At 43.4% G+C, this 22,118-nt stretch overlaps 1 protein-coding gene across 2 annotated transcripts in view; it reads right to left on the reverse strand.

Annotated features, from left to right (window-relative positions):
- Positions 1–986: 986 nt before the first annotated feature.
- LOC138672687 (protein KHNYN-like) overlaps positions 987–22,118 on the reverse strand; it is a 36,751-nt gene continuing 15,619 nt past the window's right edge. For both annotated transcript variants that reach the window (XM_069760911.1, XM_069760902.1), the window contains exons 4-8: positions 12,553–12,683; positions 2,317–2,413; positions 1,997–2,104; positions 1,783–1,890; positions 987–1,707 (exon numbers count right to left, since the gene is read on the reverse strand). In XM_069760911.1, the coding sequence (XP_069617012.1) occupies positions 1,422–1,707; positions 1,783–1,890; positions 1,997–2,104; positions 2,317–2,413; positions 12,553–12,683 (730 nt within the window). In that variant the 3' untranslated portion in view covers positions 987–1,421. The remainder of the gene's footprint in view (positions 1,708–1,782; positions 1,891–1,996; positions 2,105–2,316; positions 2,414–12,552; positions 12,684–22,118) is intronic.

The following is a 22,118-nucleotide window of genomic DNA, read 5'->3' on the forward strand; positions in this document are numbered from 1 at the left end:
TCCATAAAAAGAAACACTAAAAAAAAAAAAAAAAAACCCAACAAAAACAGTGTTGGATTACTCCTCCTTGCTTCTTTCGCCTACATCGCCACCTCCTCCTCCACTTGGACCTACATCTCCTGGATCTAGATTGACTATTTTTAGTTTTGTTAATAATAGCTGGTTTTAAGTCAGAAAAAAGAAGAAAAAGAAAAAGGAAAAAAAAAAAAAAAAAAAAAACTAAAAACTAAAAAGGACAAAAAAAAAAATGCAAAAACAGTGTTGGATTATTCATCCCTTGCTTCTTCCACCTCCACCTACTGCACTTGGACCTCTTCCTCCTGGTTGAAGATTATTATTATTTATTTCTGCTCTGCTTAGCGTAGGGACAGAACGCAGCTGTAATGATGGACACTAGTAGGTTTTGTGTGTGCACAGTTTTCCAAAAAGGCTCTATATGTGTATTCTGTAGCCATGTCTGTGATAGTGTTGTCGTACCCAAATTTTTCTCCAACCATCTGTGCATCAAAACTAATTTTTCTACTCTTATGCACCTGTGTCTGTGATAGTACTGTGCGTACCCAAAAGATTTTGTAATCTGCAACCGTGTCTTTGGGAGTCATGTGTGTCAAAACAAATTTTTTGACTCTTGTGCACCCATGTCTGTGATAGTACTGTGCTTAAAAGACAACAGTATGTCAATTTATCTTGCGGAGACTCATACATACAATGTATTGGACGCGGTTCAGTGAACACATGTGGATTCACCTGTGTTCAATAGACGGCAGCGCTTTGGACGCCGTGAACATGTGCTGTGTCCAAAGCGCTGCTACTTCTGGATTGTGTGCACTTAGCCTTATAACTGAAGTTGCAGGTTAGTTTCACTTACAAAATTTTTTGGCAAATTCTACTACTTATTAGATAAAATTTAGATTAGTAATGATCCAAGTGAACTTACCTTTTTTTGAGAAAACATTTTGCAGCTTCACCAGTGGCTGGCAACACAATTTAAAAATATATTTTTTTATTCTGATATGAAAATGTACAACAAAAGTACAAGTCACAAAGAAAGGATATGGAAATGATATCTGTACATTTTTTATATTATTCCAAACATAGATAAAAAGGAAGATGAGCAACTCATCCAGCGCGAGACGTCCACTGCACCCACGTTACACAGTTCATTATTTATTGATTTTTGGAAACATACAGCATCAATTTTACATTTTGTTTAATTTTTTCACATCTGACATTGTTACAAAATTATTAACATTTCTGGCCTCAAAAGCTCTTTTTGGAAGGAACGCGCTGAAAGGTCAGTAAGTTTTTCATGCGTTAACATCAATAGCTGAGGTCTTTTAAAGAGTAATAAATAATCAAGAACAGATGTTCTCAGTGGCTGTAGGTCAAGGTTAAGCTGTGTTAATTTTTGTGTCTGTAGTTCAAAACTTGAGATTTATAAAGAGTTCTGATAGCTTGTTCAGATCATTCAGACATGGCTCCTTTTGGAGTATAAAATCCACTTTTATGTCCTGAAGAGGAAATATACTTAAAAGCTCACATCTTAGTCTCTCAGTTTCTATGTGGGAACGAACACCACTATCTTCTCGCTCCTTATATCCAACTGGTTTTCTGTCTCGAAGGTTGAGGACCTCTGTCTGAGAAGATGGTTTTGGTTGAACGTAAGGAGCTCTTCGCCCAGCGAATGAATGACCTTTAGATTTGGTCCTACATAAGTAAAATATTGTTAGCATGAATGTACCCAGCACAAAATACCACAAGCTGCTGAAAATAATAACTTACTTAGGTAAAGAATTCTTTGTAAGGAACTTGTCCAAACGTGGTCCATTTCTGCCTAGAGGGTCATCTGGAATCATAAAGATGTCTCCAGCAAAGGTGTACTGGAGCAATCTGGAGATTTCCAAAATATTAAACCATAAGGAACAGAATGTAAATACAATGGAATATACACAGGAATATTTCTTTGGAGAAAACTTTGAGTTGTCTTTGTATGTACCTGAACTTTATGATATTCTGCCAAGCATGAGACTCAGCAAAAATGTCCCGTAGAAAATCATTTGTCACTATGACGCCATCTGTCTCCTCTGCCAGTTTCAGCATAAACCTTTGTCGGATTAGAAAGTAAACACATCGTTTTTTTTTTTTACCCCAAAAAACATCAAGTAAGTTAAACATGAATAATAATAATAAATGATCAACATTTAAGGCTCTGTACACATCATGTTTAGGCCATACATTTGAGGTCTACAGGAAAACCCTTAACATCTGGTTTATATTGACTATACTGATTTATTAGGCTGCAGAATTCAGCGTTACCTGTCATCATAAGATGTAATTCTTTTGCCTTCGACTGTTCTTGATGGGGTAAAGGAGAGAAGTCCAAGTTCATCAAGCTCAGTGAGGAAGTCCTGCTCTATGAGGAGACTCAGGGTTAGTTGTGCATGAATACATATTAAAGTGAAATTCACACAAATTATATTTAACAAAGCACAGTATAACCATTGTTAATATAAAAAAAAGAAGTCTAATATTGCATATCTTACTACTTGTACCCTTATGTTCTGTTTTATCTGCTTCTCCCCTATTTTCTACCTTGCTTCACAGCGGTGAATGGGCAGGTCTTGTTTTCTAAAACTGAATCTCCTAGCAGTACCCTGCTTCTCCTCGGTGCTGCAGTCCCACCCTCTGTATCTGTTACTCTAGTCTAGAACAATAAATGGCAGCATTAGCTCAATCATTGTGTGTATATATTAATAGTATATTGCGCATTATTGTACTTCAGAGTGTATGAATAGGTATAATGAATGAGATAAAATGACATTGCCTTAGTACAGAATTATACACCTAACATACCATCAGATATAGTGTAAGATAGATTACTGGTGTTACATTGCTGAACATAATATCCGCTCCAGCACTGTTTTGCTGCGTTCTGAGTGGAGTGTGTGCACAGCAGAGCTGAGTTAATCGCTGCATGCACTACACCGTTCCATTGGCAGCGTGCTGGAAAAACACAATCTATGGCCTCATTCACATGCCGTGAAATATACATGAAAAAAAGGTAACCGTGTCAGTAGTGTTGTGCATCAGTGTGTCTTCTGTGTCCGTTATCACCATCAGTGTGTCAGTGTTTTTCCTGGATGGATAAAGAAAAAAAAATTATAAAGCTTCTGTACGTTGCAATGTTGCACACTGATTCCATCTGTGTTCTGTATGTCTTTTTCATGGACCTAAAGACTTTTATTGGCCTTTGTCATCCTTCTTGCGGGAAAAAAAACGTCTGTTTTGCATGATAACACGGTCCATGAAAAACACAGACATATGAACAGCAGAATAGGTTATGTGCGGTATCTGTGCAACACGGACATCTGGATGAGGCCTAAGTCTGTGAGAGGTTCATCATTAGGGGGCAATTACTGCTAAACTTTGAAGATTTTTAACCCCTTCCCGACCCATGACGCCACGTAGGCGTCATGAAAGTCGGTGCCATTCCGACCCATGACGCCTATGCGGCGTCATGGAAAGATCGCATCCCTGCAGATCGGGTGAAAGGGTTAACTCCCATTTCACCCGATCTGCAGGGACAGGGGGAGTGGTAGTTTAGCCCAGGGGGGGTGGCTTCACCCCCTCGTGGCTACGATCGCTCTGATTGGCTGTTGAAAGTGAAACTGCCAATCAGAGCGATTTGTAATATTTCACCCATTATAACGGGTGAAATATTACAATCCAGCCATGGCCGATGCTGAAATATCATCGGCCATGGCTGGAAATACTAGTGTGCCCCCACCCCACCCCACCGATCGCCCCCCCAGCCCCCCGATCTGGCCGGTACACTGCTCCGGCTCCCCTCCGCCCTGTGCTCCGCTCCCCCCCGTGCTCGTGTCCGCTCCCCCCGTGCTCCAATCACCCCCCCGTGCTCCAATCACCCCCCCTGCACTCCGATCCACCCCCCCGTGCTCCATTCCAGCCCCCCCGTGCTCCGTTCCACGCCCCCCGTGCTCCGTTCCACCCCTCCCGCGCTCCGATCCCCCCCCGCGCTCCGATCCCCCCCCCCGTGGTCCCCCCCACCCTATCATACTTACCGATCCAGCCGGGGTCCCGTCCGTCTTCTCCCGGGCGCCGCCATCTTCCAAAATGGCGGGCGCATGCGCAGTGCGCCCGCCGAATCTGCCGGCCGGCAGATTCGTTCCAAAGTGCATTTTGATCACTGAGATATAATCTATCCCAGTGATCAAAATAAAAAAAATAATAAATGACCCCCCCCTTTGTCACCCCCATAGGTAGGGACAATAAAAAAATAAAGAAATTTTTTTTTTTTCCACTAATGTTAGAATAGGGTTAGGGTTAGGGGTAGGGGTAGGGTTAGGGGTAGGGTTAGGGGTAGGGCTAGGGTTAGGGCTAGGGTTAGGGGTAGGGTTAGGGGTAGGGTTAGGGCTAGGGTTAGGGGTAGGGTTAGGGGTAGGGTTTCGGTATGTGCACACGTATTCTGGTCCTCTGCGGATTTTTCCGCTGCGGATTTGATAAATCCGCAGTGCTAAACCGCTGCGGATTTATGGCGGATTTACCGCGTTTTTTTCTGCGCATTTCACTGCGGTTTTACAATTGCGATTTTCTATTGGAGCAGTTGTAAAACCGCTGCGGAATCCGCACAAAGAAGTGACATGCTGCGGAATGTAAATCGCTGCGTTTCCGTGCAGTTTTTCCGCAGCATGTGTACAGCGATTTTTGTTTCCCGTAGGTTTACATTGAACTGTAAACTCATGGGAAACTGCTGCGGATCCGCAGCGTTTTCTGCAGCGTGTGCACATACCTTTAGAATTAGGCTATGTGCACACGGTGCGGATTGGCCGCTGCGGATTCGCAGCAGTGTTCCATCAGGTTTACAGTACCATGTAAACATATGAAAAACCAAATCCGCTGTGCCCATGGTGCGGAAACGCTGCGTTGTATTTTCCGCAGCATGTCAATTCTTTGTGCGGATTCCGCAGCGTTTTACACCTGTTCCTCAATAGGAATCCGCAGGTGAAATCCGCACAAAAAACACTGGAAATCCGCGGAAAATCCGCAGGTAAAACGCAGTGCCTTTTACCCGCAGATTTTTCAAAAATGGTGCGGAAATATCTCACACGAATCCGCAACGTGGGCACATAGCCTTAGGGTTAGGGTTGGAATTAGGGTTGTGGTTAGGGTTAGGGGTGTGTTGGGGTTAGTGTTGTGGTTAGGGGTGTGTTGGGGTTAGGGTTGTGATTAGGATTATGGCTACAGTTGGGATTAGGGTTAGGGGTGTGTTGGGGTTAGTGTTGGAGTTAGAATTGAGGGGTTACCACTGTTTAGGCACATCAGGGGTCTCCAAACGCAACATGGCGCCACCATTGATTCCAGCCAATCTCGTATTCAAAAAGTCAAATGGTGCTCCCTCACTTCCGAGCCCTGACGTGTGCCCAAACAGTGGTTTACCCCCACATATGGGGTATCAGTGTACTCAGGATAAACTGCGCAACAATTACTGGGGTCCAATTTCTCCTGTTACCCTTGTGAATCTAAAAAAATGCTTGCTAAAACATAATTTTTGAGGAAAGAAAAATGATTTTTTATTTTCACGGCTCTGCGTTGTAAACGTCTGTGAAGCACTTGGGGGTTCAAAGTGCTCACCACATATCTAGATAAGTTCCTTGGGGGGTCTAGTTTCTAAAATGGGGTCACTTGTGGGGGGTTTCTACTGTTTAGGCACACCAGGGGCTCTGCAAACGCAACGTGACACCCGCAGACCATTCCATCAAAGTCTGCATTTCAAAAGTCACTACTTCCCTTCTGAGCCCCGACGTGTGCCCAAACAGTGGTTTACCCCCACACATGGGGTATCAGCGTACTCAGGAGAAACTGGACAACAACTTTTGGGGTCAAATTTCTCCTGTAACCCTTGGGAAAATAAAAAATTCTGGGCTAAATAATTATTTTTGAGGAAAGAAAACGTATTTATTATTTTCACGGCTCTGCATTATAAACTTCTATGAAGCACTTGGGGGTTCAAAGTGCTCACCACACATCTAGATAAGTTCCTTTCGGGGTCGAGTTTCGAAAATGGGGTCACTTGTGGGGGGTTTCTACTGTTTTGGCACATCAGGGGCTCTGCAAACGCAACGTGACGCCCGCAGAGCATTCCATCAAAGTCTGCATTTCAAAACGTCACTACTTCAATTCCAAGCCCCGGCATGTGCCCAAACAGTAGTTTACCCCCACATATGGGGTATCACCGTACTCAGGAGAAACTGGACAACAAATATTGGGGTCAAATTTCTCCTGTTACCCTTGGAAAAATTAAAAAATTCTGGGCTAAATAATTATTTTTGAGGAAAGAAAACGTATTTATTATTTTCACGGCTCTGCATTATAAACTTCTATGAAGCACTTGGGGGTTCAAAGTGCTCACCACACATCTAGATAAGTTCCTTTGGGGGTCTAGTTTCCAAAATGGGGTCACTTGTGGGGGGTTTCTACTGTTAAGCCACATCAGGGGCTCTGCAAACGCAACGTGACGCCCACAGAGCATTCCATCAAAGTCTGCATTTCAAAACGTCACTACTTCACTTCCGAGCCCCGGCATGTGCCCAAACAGTGATTTACCCCCACATATGGGGTATTAGCATACTCAGGACAAACTGGACAACAATATTTGGGGTCCAATTTCTCCTATTATCCTTGGCAAAATAGGAAATTCCAGGCTAAAAAATCATTTTTGAGGAAAGAAAAATTATTTTTTATTTTCATGGCTCTGCGTTATAAACTTCTGTGAAGCACCTGGGGGTTTAAAGTGCTCAATATGCATCTAGATAAGTTCCTTGGGGGGTCTAGTTTCCAAAATGGGGTCACTTGTGGGGGAGCTCCAATGTTTAGGCACACAGGGGCTCTCCAAACGCGACATGGTGTCCGCTAACAATTGGAGCTAATTTTCCATTCAAAAAGTCAAATGGCGCGCCTTCCCTTCCGAGCCCTGCCGAGTGCCCAAACAGTGGTTTACCCCCACATATGAGGTATCGGCGTAGTCGGGAGAAATTGCCCAACAAATTTTATGATCCATTTTATCCTACTGCCCATGTGAAAATGAAAAAATTGAGGCGAAAAGAATTTTTTTGTGAAAAAAAAGTACTTTTTCATTTTTACAGATCAATTTGTGAAGCACCTGAGGGTTTAAAGTGCTCACTAGGCATCTAAATAAGTTCCTTGGGGGGTCTAGTTTCCAAAATGGGGTCACTTGTGGGGGAGCGCCAATGTTTAGGCACACAGGAGCTATCCAAACGCGACATGGTGTCCGCTAACGATGGAAATAATTTTTCATTCAAAAAGTCAAATGGCGCTCCTTCCCTTCCGAGCCTTACCATGTGCCCAAACAGTGGTTTAACCCCACATGTGAGGTATTGGTGTACTCAGGAGAAATTGCCCAACACATTTTAGGATCCATTTTATCCTGTTGCCCATGTGAAAATGAAAAAATTGAGGCTAAAAGAATTTTTTTGTGAAAAAAAAGTACTTTTTCATTTTTACGGATCAATTTGTGAAGCACCTGGGGGTTCAAAGTGCTCACTATGCATCTAGATAAGTTCCTTGGGGCGTCTAGTTTCCAAAATGGGGTCACTTGTGGGGGAGCTCCAATTTTTAGGCACACGGGGGCTCTCCAAACGTGACATGGTGTCCGCTAAAGAGTGGAGCCAATTTTTGATTCAAAAAGTCAAATGGCGCTCCTTCCCTTCCAAGCCCTGCCGTGCGCCAAAACAGTGGTTTACCCCCACATATGAGGTATCAGCGTACTCAGGACAAATTGGACAACAACTTTCGTGGTTCAGTTTCTCCTTTTACCATTGGGAAAATAAAAAAATTGTTGCTAAAAGATAATTTTTGTGACTAAAAAGTTAAATGTTCATTTTTTCCTTCCATGTTGCTTCTGCTGCTGTGAAGCACCTGAAGGGTTAATAAACTTCTTGAATGTGGTTTTGAGTACCTTGAGGGGTGTAGTTTTTAGAATGGTGTCACTTTTGGGTATTTTCAGCCATGTAGACCCCTCAAACTGACTTCAAATGTGAGGTGGTCCCTAAAAAAAATGGTTTTGTAAATTTCGTTGTAAAAATGACAAATCGCTGGTCGAATTTTAACCCTTATAACTTCCTAACAAAAAAAAATTTTGTTTCCAAAATTGTGCTGATGTAAAGTAAACATGTGGGAAATGTTATTTATTAACTATTTTGTGTCACATATCTCTCTGGTTTAACAGAATAAAAATTAAAAATGTGAAAATTGCGAAATTTTCAAAATTTTGGCCAAATTTCCGTGTTTATCACAAATAAATGCAGAATTTATTGACCTAAATTTACCACTAACATGAAGCCCAATATGTCACGAAAAAACAATCTCAGAACCGCTAGGATCCGTTGAAGCGTTCCTGAGTTATTACCTCATAAAGGGACACTGGTCAATACCAAAAGCAGCCACCAGCCAATCAGAGGCCAGCAGCTGATGTTGGCGTGCCGTCGTGGGCAGCGTATAATGTCACAGCCATGCACTGCCCCGGGTGAGCAGGATGAAGACGTCGCTGTTCACCGAGGGAGTAAGGTCAGGTGAGAAGCATTTGGTTTGTTATGGGTATGTAAAGAGCGGCAACATTGGGGACATTTGCTACGAGAAGGTAACCAGGATGGGGACATTTGCTAAAACAAGGTGACCAACATGGGGCCATTTGCTATAAGAATGTAACCAGGATGGGGACATGCAAAAGTATTCAATACCCATTGGCATTTTTTGTATTTTGCTCCCGCACAACCAGGATGGGGACATTTGCTACAACAAAGTGACCATGTAACAATATCCCCATCCTGGTCACCTTCATGTAGAAATGTCCCCATCATGATGTTGACATTGCAATACGAAGGTGACCAGCTAGAAAATTGTACCATAACCTATACAATGATGACTGGCATTTAAAGAAAACATCAAAAACAACACTTGCTACATGATGGTGACAAAGATGAGGACATTTGCTACAACAAGGTGACCAGGATGGGGACATTGCAACAAGAATGTGACAAGGATGTTCCTCCTGGTAGAATTAGAATTCATTTATCAGTGCGAACACTATGGCACAGACAATTACACATAGATATTATTACTGTATTGTGCTGGAACTGCTACTTGGCCTCCACAGAGTGAACTATCTATGAGGCAGAACAAGTATTCAAGTCATACAGTAGCTTGCGAAAAAAAAAAAAAAAAAATCCAGATCACCGCTGTAGAATCCAATGGCCGTGCATGGAAAGAAGTTTGTGTTAGCTGCCAACGAGCAGTATCAAAGAAGGAAAGGTATCCAGCAACAGATCCATTGGGGAATAATTATTTAAAAACTAAAATCTTTAATGTATAACATGGTTAAAATTATGGTATAAAACCATTAGTTTAGAAAAAAGGCAAGTAACCCGGTAAACTTATGGCCTCATGCGTTTCAAACCGACTTGTTCTTAATCATAGTTCAGAGTGTTTCGTGTATTCACCCCCTTGACATTTTTTCATATTTTGCTACCTCACAAACTAAAATTTCAGTTTTTTTTTTTAGGGTTTGCATCAGTTCATGTAAAAAACATGCCTACAACTGTGAACATTTGGTTTTCTTTTTATTGTGAAGTAAACAGCAAATAGGACAAAATAACTGAAAACTATTCACCTCCCTAAAGTCAGTACTTTGTAGAGGCTCATTTTGTGGCAATTCCCGCTGCAAGTCACTTTTGATAAGTCTCTATGAGCTTTCCACATCTTGCCACTGGGATTTTTGCCCATTCCTCAAAGCAAAACTGCTCCAGCTCCTTCAAGTTACCGTATATACTCGTGTATAAGCCAAGTTTTTTTACCACATTTTTGTGTGCTGAAAATGGCCCCCTCGGCTTATATTCAAGTCAATTGACCCATAAAGCCGTCGGGGGAGGGGGAGCAGTGGAGCTGACTGAGGCAGGAGCTGACGGCTGCAACTGTGCCCGCTGCTAAAGAGAAATGAACATTCATTTCTCTAATAGTGCGCACAGTGACACTGGCAGCCGCCGGTTTCGAGAAGACATCCTACTCACCTGTGTGCCCTGCATCTTGTTGGTTCCAGCTTCCAGCAGCTCTTCCTGTGCTGAGCAATCACTTGGTCCCACTCATTAAGGTAATGAATATGCACACATCTCCACTCCCATAGGCGTGAATAATTATTACCTTAATGAGCGGGGCCACGTGACCGCTCGGCACAGGAAGAGCTGCTGGAAGCCAGAGCCAACGAGATGCAGGGTGCGCAGGGAGGTGAGTAGGATGTTTTGCGTCTTTTTTTTTTTTTTTTTTAATAGGAGCCATGCATACAAGGACGGGAGGGGGGAGCCATACATACCAGTATAGTGACGGGGGAGCCATGCATACCAGGATAGTGACAGGGGGAGCCATGCATACCAGGACAGCGACGGGGGAGTCATGCATACCAGAACAGCGACAGGGGGGGGGCGTGAGTCACGCATACAAGGACAGTGATGCGGTAGCCATGAATACAAGCATAGGGATGGGGAGCCATGCATACCAGGACAGGGATGAGGGACCAATGCATTCCCGGCTTATACTCAAGTCAATAAGCTTACCCAGTTTTTCGTGGTAAAATTAGTTGCCTTGGCTTATACTCGGGTCGGCTTATACTCAAGTATATAGAGTAGATTGTTTCCTTTGGTGAAGAGCAATCTACAAGTCTGACCAAAGATTCTCAATTGGATTAAAGTCTGGGCTTTGACTAGGCCACTCCAAAACAGGTTTCCCCTTAAACCAGTCAAGTATTGCTCTAGCGGTATGCTTTGGTCATTGTCTTCTTGGAAGGTGAACCTCTGTCCCAGTCTCAAATCACTGACAGACTAAAACAGGTTTTGATCAAGAATATCCCTGTATTTTGCACCATCCATCTTCTCCTCTAGTGACCCATTTTCCCGTGTCCCTGCTGCCAAAAGACATCCCCACAGTATGATGCTGCCACCAATATGTTTCACTGTGGGAATGGTGTTCTTGGGGTGATGAGCTGTATTGGTTTGGCGCCAGACATAGAGTTCACCTTGGTGGCCAAAAAGTTAAATTTTGGTCTCATCTGACCACAGCACCTTCCCCATACATTTAGAGAGTCTTACACATGTCTTTTGGCAAACTTATAACGAGCCTTACAATTTTTGTGTGTAAGTAAAGGCTATTTTCTGCCCACTTTTCCATAATGGCCACCTCTATGGAGTGTATGGCTTATTGTGGCCGTATGGACAGATACTCCAGTCTCGGCTTGGGAACTTTGCAGCTTTTTCAGGGTTACCTTTGGTCTCTGAGCTGCCTCTCTGATTAATGCCATCCTTGCTTGGGCTGAGAGTTTTGTTGGGTGGCCCTCTCTTGGCAGGTTTGGTAAGGTACCATGTTCTTTCCATTTGATGATAATGGATTTGATGGTGCTCCAGGGAATCCTCAGATTGGGATTTTTTTATATATTTTTTCGTGGTGTTATTTGGTTAGTAGTGCCTCTTGCTTATTTGTGTTGCAGCCTCTGTGGCCTTTCAGAAAAGGCGTGTATATACTAACAGACCATATGACCCTTAGATTGCACACAGGTGGACTTCCTTTTACTAATGATGTGACTTATGAAGGTAATTGCTTGCACAAGAAATTTTTAGGGGCTTGAAAGCAAAAGGGTGAATACATATTCACATGCCCATTTTTAGTTTTTGGATCTCATAAATTTAAGTTTTGCCTTTTTTATTCTCACTTTACTTCACCAACTTAGACTATTTAGTGCTGATGCATCACACACAAAAAGGACTACAAAAATATTTAACCACGCGTAATGTAACAAAAGAGGTAAAAAGCCAAGAGGAGTGAATAGTTTTTCAAACCACTGTATGTGGCATGAGTGTGGAAATTGTCAGCTGCTATACTTTGGAACAATTCCGGGAGACTAGGCCTGGGTCCTCAGAAAACATAGTACTGACAGCACTTGGTTTTGGAGGTAAAGCATGATCATCAGAATCTCGAGTTTTCACTTTAGACTTTGACTTCTAAACAGCTGCTAGGTACTTCTAAATGACTGCAAACTGATCCGTCCCTGTATAAGATAACCATGACAGCCCACTCAGACCTGGCCGAGTTGTACCACTAATGAAAAACTAAGAAAAACTTTATAAGCCACTCTACAAATAGAAAAAAGCAGCATGCCCAGGGAATAATGAAACAATTCACTGCTTCAGAGTATGAAAATAATCAGGTTGCCAGCCCATTTTCTGTGGTTTCTTCGGCTCAAAAAAAAAAAACCTCATCCAAAAACTACCACAATAACCACAGTGGGGTATATCCAAATTCCGTGAGTGAAACAAGCCCAAGTCTAATGGCACCATGTGTAAAATCCATTTATGAGAGATGACAGGCAAGTGTTATGGGCAAGGTGAGTTATACACATAATACTCGAGTCCAGATCAACGTAGCAAAAATGACTTGTTCCATGAAATCTGAACGATTCCCTTAGATACTTACCAGTAATGTCGCTATCCTTCTTCAACCTCCACTGGGGCACAAAAACAGTGATGTTGCGATGCCCTCTGTCCCAGAAGTACTGTACAGCTAGTGCAATGCCACGGCAGGAGAAGTAACGGTGGAGGCCATGTCTACAAAGAAAGGAATGAAACATCATCCATTATCAGTCAGTGGCACGCCCTACGCCTTAGTTTACCAAGTTACACATGATTCCTGATCAGAATAGATAACACAGGAAATCAAAAATGAAAGCAGTGGCTGATGTTAGTGAAATGAAAATGAAATAATAGTAACTATTGCACTCACATGACACAACTATGGGATAGGCCATTTGGAAAGTCTGTGTCAATATGTGCCAAACCTGATCAGCACAACGAGTGATGAGGGAAGTGAGCAGGATTGTATTGTGGCAAATCAAGGAAAAATGGTGGCATTTAGTTTGGTGGCATTTTTAGGGCTTGTATTATAGTAACATAGTTATTAAGGTTGAAGGAAGACTAAGTCCATCTAGTTCAACCCATAGCCTAACCTAACATGCCCTAACATGTTATGTTCCGTTTTTTGTTTTTTTTTAGTAGAAGTTATTACTAAGCAGTTATGGAACCTCAAGGTTTTTTTGTCATAAAGTGGCTGCTCCAGGGTATGGAAGATCATCTTTTATTCAAATGAGGTTCTGCAGTATCAACTAAACGGTATGATGGGTCTGTGATGTTCCACTCCGTACGCTCTCTACATCCAGCCACAGGCGATCAGTAGGACTGCTGGTGTCAGATTCCAATTGATCTGATATTGAGGATCTATCCTAAATGTAGTTTCACACGACCATCATTTAAAAAAAAAAAAAAAAATCAGAGTTGCATCCAGAAAAGTGGGCCAATTTTTTTTCTCACTTGTCATCCATGTGCAATCCGTTCTTATGTTATAGAATTGCAATGTATCTGTAAAAATTGGATGCTATTCTGTGGTTCCATATGGCATCTGGGTTTTTCTCACAACAATAGTCTTGAATGGATGAGTCTCATCCAATGTTTTTCACATGCAGATTCAGTCAGTGAAAAAAAATTGTTCATCTACACTGCTCCTTTGAATAACATTGGCGCGAGTGCGATTGATAGCACTTGGACCAAAAGCTGTGTCGCCTGCACGAGCCCTAAGGAAAGGTCAGCAGTGTTAGGGTATGTTCACACGTTCCTGATTTCCATCTTTTTTTCAGGACTGTTTTTTAAAAAACTGCAGCTCTTGGCAGAAAACGCAGGTCCTTTTTTTGTCCTTTTTTGATGCGTTTTTTGATGCATTTTTTTATCCTTTTTTTGATCTTTTTTTTATGCAGTTTTCTATGCAGAGTCTGTGTGTTTTCTAGGAAGTTTTTTAGGGTTAAAATGGCTGAAAATACCCTAACCCTACCCCTATTCTAACCTTAGTGGGAAAAAAAAAAAAAATTCTTAATTTTTTTTTATTGTCCCTACCTATGGGGGTGACAAAGGGGGGGGGGTGTCATTTACTATTTTTTTTTTATTTTGATCACCGAGATATAATCTATCTCAGTGATCAAAATGCACTTTGGAACGAATCTGCCGGCCGGCAGATTCGGCGGGCGCACTGCGCATGCGCCCGCCATTTTGCAAGATGGCGGCGCCCAGGGAGAAGACGGCCGGACGGACACCGGGACGCCGGGTAAGTATAAGGGGGGAGATTAGGGCACGGTGGGGGGCATCGGAGCACTGGGGGGGGGGCATCGGAGCATGGGGCGGTGGGATTGGAGCACGGGGGGCGGGATCTGAGCACGGGGGGGCAGCCACACTCCGCCCACGCACTTCCGCCCGCTTCCCCGCACTTCCTGCTGCAGCGGTTCTGCACCACAAACCGCAGTAAAACCCGCAGATATTTTTTTCATCTGCGGGTTTTACTGCGGGTTTGACCTCACAATGGAGGTCAATGGGTGCAGAACCGCTGCGGCTCCGAAAAAAGAAGTGACATGGTACTTCTTTTTTCCCGCAGCTATTCAGCGCGGCTTTTTTTTTTATTTTCCGCATTGTGGGCACAGCAGTTCCTGTTTTCCATAGGGTACAATGTAATGTACCCTGCATGGAAAACAGCTGCGGACCCGCAGCGGGAAAATCGCGGCAATTCCGCATGAAAAAAAGGATCGTGTGAACATGGCCTTACTGTAGGGGACAAATACTTTGAATAAGAAAATCACTGTGTTGTGAGCAGCACATATTGTCCTGTACAGTACATTAGTATCAGATGAACACGCGTTATAGGTAAGAAGTTTTTGAATGAGTCATGGAAAGTATCGGGTTGACAATTCAACGCGAATACAAGAAAGTGAGAGGAACAATGGGCAAAAGCAGAAATCACCGGTTATTTAAATAATGAGAGTATTTAAAAATATATTTAGAAACGTTGCTTGTACTATTTAGACAAAGCTCCTACAATTGAACTGATATCCTACTACTACTGTACCAGTAATTACCAATAGTGAAAGATCATTGTCACAAAGAGTTAAAGGGGAAATCCAAGTTAACCATCTTTAGATACAACATGCCAGATACCAGCCGGCTACTGATTCCCATAGCCCTAGATATGATCGCTCAAGTCTCTTCAACCATAGACAAATATTTATGTAACTGGAAATTTCCGATCGCGTACAGACTCATCTGCTCCATTGAGTTTAATTGAGATTTATCATGAGAATCCTGTTTGACAAGAAAAGTCACAACATCCTGCACTGAATAGTGTTGCAGAATTCTGGCACCTAAATATTTGCCAGACTCAGATGATTGCTGTATGTGTCATGTAATAAATCAGACAAGTGAATTAACAGATCATGTTCATCCAACGTTTCCACCAGTTTGGTCTTTGTCAAGGTCATATGTACAATGATAGTAACTGTGACCCAACAAGTGACAGGTAGGAGATGAGATAAGGGGACAAACTATATCCAAGGCACGATCATCAGGTGTAGACATGGCACATAGTAATAAATAGATGTAGTATTCCTATAAAACGTTAACAGTAATAAGTTGTAATGAACTATAACGCCCAGATGAAGGACAAGGGTGGCTCCCGGGTGAGAGCAGTAAGGACAATAGGAAACATGGAGTTTAGGTGTAAAGGTAATGACTAAAGGTACCGTCACACTAGACGATATCGCTAGCGATCCGTGACGTTGCAGCGTCCTCGCTAGCGATATCGTCCAGTGTGACAGGCAGCAGCGATCAGGCCCCTGCTGTGCTGTCGCTGGTCGGGGAAGAAAGTCCAGAACTTTATTTGGTCGCTGGACTCCCCGCAGACATCGCTGAATCGGCGTGTGTGACACCGATTCAGCGTTGTCTTCACTGGTAACCAGGGTAAACATCGGGTAACTAAGCGCAGGGCCGCGCTTAGTAACCCGATGTTTACCCTGGTTACCAGCGTAAAAAAACAAACACTACATACTTACATTCAGCTGTCTGTCCCTTGCCGTCTGCTTCCTGCACTGACTGCTGGCCGTAAAGTGAAAGTGAAAGCACAGCACAGCGGTGAGTCACCGCTGTGTGACTCACCGCTGTGGCTGTGCTCTGCTTTCACTTTACGGCCAGCAGTCAGTGCAGGAAGCAGACGGCAAGGGACAGACCGCTGAATGTAAGTATGTAGTGTTTGTTTTTTTACGCTGGTAACCAGGGTAAACATCGGGTTACTAAGCGCGGCCCTGCGCTTAGTTACCCGATGTTTACCCTGGTTACCGGGGACCTCAGGATCGTTGGTCGCTGGAGAGCGGTCTGTGTGACCGCTCTCCAGCGACCAAACAGCGACGCTGCAGCGATCCGGATCGTTGTCGGTATCGCTGCAGCGTCGCTAAGTGTGACGGTAGTGGTGGAATAACCAGATCTGAAGGACAGCCCTGAATATGAACAGTCGTCTCCTTGTGGCCTGAACCTTCATACCTTCGCCATAGAGTGTGTTTGGTGCACACAGTAGGGGTTTTTTCAGCATAAAGCTTCCTGTTCCTCAGATCTGGTATTTCTATCATTTTCTCTGATTACTTGCATTCAGATAGGTCCTTAGCTGTATCCTTATTAATTTACCAATGCCATAATTATACAACCCTTGCTTTGGCTATACTCTGGAAGTATCCAAGCGAGACTCTGGACCCTTTATCAGTTCTCCATCCTATATATCTATTCTTCTTTCTCTGGCTTCTTCTCTTCTTGATTGTATTTTTTTAACTTTTTGTCCAATATCTTGGACATCCATTATCTCATGTACTTGCTTATTTGCAGTGTGCTTAGCCTTGTTCAATACAAATGAAGTGAGAGAGGCCGCACACATCCTGGTGTATGCATAACACATACTTGTGATAACATGACCACTCGGTCTCGAATGTAGAACAACTGTAGACTTTAGTGAAAAACCAGGACAACTTCTTTAAACCCTCCTCAGAATGAAAGACCGTTTACGTGTCACAGTTATGATTGATATATTGTTATCATTGTACAGACAACCTTAACAAAGACATGACTACTAGAAACATTGGATGACCATTATATCTGTTAATTTACTTGTCGAATTTATTAAAACACACTTGAGGAAGAACTCATTTGAGTCTTACAACACTTACCTAGACCATACAAAATTCTACCCTGTAATGCTGAGCATTGGCATGACACAGCAGAAGTAGAGACACAGTGCAATAAATGGAGTCACAGGAGCATCATTTGTATTGAGACTTTATACTGCACCGTACCTGGTACCTGTGGCACCTGATGGAGAATAAGGGCATATTCTATAGCTCTGTACATTAGGGCCTCTTAGACTGCTATGGATGCCATATTATATCTCGATATAATTCGGGGTTGTACAGAGCTGTAATAAGTTCAAGCCTTCAATCATTTTTTCCATATCCCATGATGCCTGGGAAAAAAGTGAAGCTAACCTTTTCTTAGCCATCCAACCAACAGAACACAAACTCTTTGCTGGTGTATAGTAACATATACGTATCAAATGTTGCAAAATGTTTTCATATTACAGCAATAAAAACTATTTGACTATGGCTCATAGGTCGGCTCGGTTCACATATTTAATTTCAATGATGTCTAACAGCCACAGTTGGCTGACACAGATAGCAGAGGGAACAGGAGGGTTTTTCCTCTGATGACTCTTCCATGAAGGCCATATTTGTGCAGGAGTCTCTGAACAGTAAAACAATGTACCACAACTCCACAGTCTGTTAAATCTTTCTGAAGGTCTTTTGCAGTCAAGTGGGGGATTCTGATTTGCCTATCTAGCAATCCTACGAGCAGCTCTCACTGAAACTTTGCTTGGTCTTCCAGACCTTATCTTTACCACCACAGTTCCTGTTAATTGCTATTTCTTAATTACATTTTTAATGGAGGAAAGGACAACTTGAAAATGCTTTGCCATCTTCTTATAGCCTTCTCCTGCTTTATGGACCTCCACCATTTTCATTTTCAGAGTGCTATGAAGCTGCTTAGAAGAACCCATGGCTGCTGTTTTTTTTTTTGTCACAAGTTTAAAAGAGGATGGATTTTTATAAAGTTGGGAAATTTTGCATCACCTGGCCTTTCCAAATGATGATGGTAAACAAGCCATACCCCTAACAGGCTAATTAAGGTCTGAAACCTTGGTCAAAGTTATCACAAATATCAAAGGGTGCCCAAACTTTTGCATCAGCCCATTTTCCTGTTTGTAATTTTTTAAATGTAACAGATGAATTATATAGTACAGACCAAAAGTTTGGACACACCTTCTCATTTAAAGATTTTTCTGTATTTTCATGACTATGAAAATTGTACATTCACACAGAAGGCATCAAAACTATGAAACACCACATGTGGAATTATATACTTAACAAAAAAGTATGAAACAACTGAAATTATGTCTTATATTCTAGGTTCTTCAAAGTAGCCACCTTTTGCTTTGATGACTGCTTTGAACACTCTTGGCATTCTCTTGATGAGCTTCAAGAGGTAGTTACGGCCGCTACTTACCCTCGTCGCTCCGCTTCTGGTCGCCGGCGCGCTGTCCCTGCTTGCTTCGGCCGCTCCTCGTTCGGGTCCCGGCGTGTTGTCCCTCCTGCCTCTCCAGCGCCGCCGACTCCTTCCGCCGCTGTTCGTCCCCACTGTCTTGCTTCCGGGGGGCGGCGCGCTCGTCTTCTGCAGGCTCCTCCTCCACTTCCTGCTGGGGAGGTTCAGCATCTGCGCCGATGCGCAGGGTTCTACGGTGGGCGCCTGCACTCCAGTCTAGCTTCTCCTGCTTCCGGGAGCTGGGATCCGGTAGTCCCAACCAATCCCGGTAAGACCCTCAGTATTTCAGGCCACCTCCCCTGCTAGGAGGTGCCTGAGTGTCATTTGCTTTTTGCTTTTGCCTCTGGCCCTTCTCGTCTTGTGCTTAGTGCTAGCCCGGTATCTCTCGCTTGCCTCTCGCCATTGTGCCTTTACTTATCCCGTCCTCTCTCTCTTTTTCTTTACAGTTTCGCCTCCGTTTCTGCTTCTCCTCAGTACAGCTTGTTTTCCAGTCTCCGTGTCTTCCATTGTGCGCCAGCTTCCCTGCCTCCGTGTGTCCCGCTCCTGTGTTCCGTTTTTTGTTTTCCTCTCTTGTATTTCTCCTGAGCCGTCCCTTCTGGTATCTGCTACTGTGGTTGGGTCTTCTTCGGGCCTGCCCCAGCCAGTCCCTGTATAGGGGTTGGTTAACACCTGGTCTGCTCGCCCGGAGATAGTACCTTACCACGGTCCAGAGGGTCCACTCTCGCTTTCGTCTCAGATAGCATAACAGAAGTCACCGGGAATGGTTTTCAATTCACATGTGTGCCCTGTCAGATTTAATAAGTGGGATTTCTTGCCTTATAAATGGGGTTGGGACCATCAGTTGTGTTATGCAGAAGTCTGGTGGATACACAGCGATAGTCCTACTGAATAGACTGTTAGAATTTGTATTATGGCAAGAAAAAAAGCAGCTAACTAAAGAAAAACGAGTGGCCATCATTACTTTAAGAAATGAAGGTCAGTCAGTCCGAAAAATTGGGCAAACTTTTAATGTGTCCCCAAGTGCAGTGGCAAAAACCATCAAGAGCTACAAAGAAACTGGATCACATGAGGACCGCCCCAGGAAAGGAAGACCAAGAGTCACCTCTGCTTCTGAGGATAAGTTTATCCAAGTCAGCAGCCTCAGAAATCGCAGCTCAGATTAGAAACCAGGTCAATGCCACACAGTTCTAGCAGCAGACACATCTCTACAACAACTGTTAAGAGGAGACTTTGTGCAGCAGGCCTTCATGGTAAAATAGCTGCTAGGAAACCACTGCTAAGGACAGGCAACAAGCAGAAGAGACTTGTTTGGGCTAAAGAACACATGGAATGGACATTAGACCTGTGGAAATCTGTGCTTTGGTCTGATGAGTCCAAATTTGAGATCTTTGGTTCTAACCACCGTGTCTTTGTGCGACGCAGAAATGGTGAACGGATGGACTCTACATGCCTGTTCTCACCGTGAAGCATGGAGGAGGAGGTGTGATGGTGTGGGGGTGCTTTGCTGGTGACACTGTTGGGGATTTATTCAAAATTGAAGGCATACTGAGCCAGCATGGCTACCACAGCATCTTGCAGTGGCATGCTATTCCATCCGGTTTGCGTTTAGTTGGACCATCATTTATTTTTCAACAGGACAATGACCCCAAACACACCTCCAGGTTGTGTAAGGGCTATTTGACCAAGAAGGAGAGTGATGGGGTGCTACGCCAGATGACTTGGCCTCCACAGTCACCAGACCTGAACCTAATAGAGATGGTTTCGGGTGAACTGTACCGCAGAGTGAAGGCAAAAAGGCCAACAAGTGCTAAGCATCTCTGGGAACTCCTTCAAGATTGTTGGAAGACCATTCCCAGTGACTACCTCTTGAAGCTCATCAAGAGAATGCCAAGAGTGTGCAAAGCAGTCATCAAAGCAAAAGGTGGCTACTTTGAAGAACCTAGAATATAAGACATAATTTCAGTTGTTTCACACTTTTTTGTTAAGTATATGATTCCACATGTGTTAACGCGCCATGTTTGGCGGAAGAGAAATGTTGCCTATGACCCAAAGGACACCGGCCCCACTATCAAGCATGGAAGTGGAAACATTATGTTTTGGGGGTGTTTCTCTTCTATGGGCACAGGACTACTTCACCGCATCAATGGGAGAAAGGATTTTATGGTACTTGGCTCCATCCAGAGTGACAACCTCCTTCCCTCCGCCAGGACATTAAAAATGGGTCGTGGCTGGTTCTTCCAGCAAGACAATGACCCAAAGCATAGAGCCAAGGCAACAAAGGGGTGGCTCAAGAAGAAGCACATTAAGGTCATGGAGTGGCCTAGCCAGTCTCCAGACCTTAATCCCATAGAAAACTTATGGAGGGAGATGAAGCTCCAAGTTGCTAAGAGACAGCCTCAAAATCTTAATGATTTAGAGAGGATCTGCAGAGAGGAGTGGATCAAAATTCCTCCTGACACATGCGCAAACCTCATCATCAACTACAAAAAAAGTCTGACTGTTGTGCTTGCCAACAAGGTCAGTGGGCAAACTTACAAAATCAGCAAGGGATCAAATACTTTTTTCCTTCACTGTGTATCCGCAGCATTTCCGCAGCTGCGGGTCTGCAGCAGTTTCCGATAAGTTTACAGTTCAATGTAAACCTATGGGAAACAAAAACCACTGTGCACATGCTGCGGAAAAAAAAAACGCGCGGAAACGCAGCGGTTTACATTCCGCAGCATGTCACTTCTTTCTGCGGATTCCACAGCGGTTTTACAGCTGCCCCTATGGAAAATCGCAGTTGTAAAACCGCATAAAAACCGTGGTAAATCCGCGATAAATCCGCAGCGGTTTTGCACTGCGGATTTACCAAATCCGCTGCAGAAAAATCCGCAGTGGACCAGAATATGTGTGCACATAGCCTAAAAGGTAAGTACTGCTTAGTTTTGAAAATAAAACTTTTGCGGTCTGGGGAAACACTTTGGTGGGAAATAGCAAAAATCCTATTTGCTCTCATAGCTGAATTCATATTCATTTTACCTTCCATGATTGGGCCACAATGTCTAACATGAGTTTGTTAGTTCAGGTCAGGAGAGATCGGGGAACACAGAGCACACAATACACACAAATGTGAATGTACCCCAAAACAGTGGTAAAGTCAATTTTAAAATGCCTATTTTGGTAGTAGAGTCCCCAAGACTGAACAATGGTAAAAATGTGACCTATGAATCCAGCATCATTGTAATAACTAACCTTGAAGCAAATGTTTGGTAACCATGTTACTGTCACAAGGCCAAGCAAGACATGAATAAGCCAAGTCCTCCCAAGCGAGAGGCTATTTGTACCTGCTCTCCACTAAGACGACAAACTGGATCTTCAACAATTGAAGGGAAACTCTGGGGAGCTTTAGGGTCACCAAACTAATTACACTTCTACTTGGACTATTAAATGACAAATCGTGACAGATCCTTCTGGCTGCAAACTGATATTACATTGTAAGTGCGCCGAGGCCAGATTGAGTCATGGCTAACACATCTATTCTCAGAATTACTCCAC

The sequence above is a fragment of the Ranitomeya imitator genome, chromosome 1 (genome assembly GCF_032444005.1).
Source record: "Ranitomeya imitator isolate aRanImi1 chromosome 1, aRanImi1.pri, whole genome shotgun sequence".
In the NCBI taxonomy this organism is placed as follows: domain Eukaryota; kingdom Metazoa; phylum Chordata; class Amphibia; order Anura; family Dendrobatidae; genus Ranitomeya; species Ranitomeya imitator.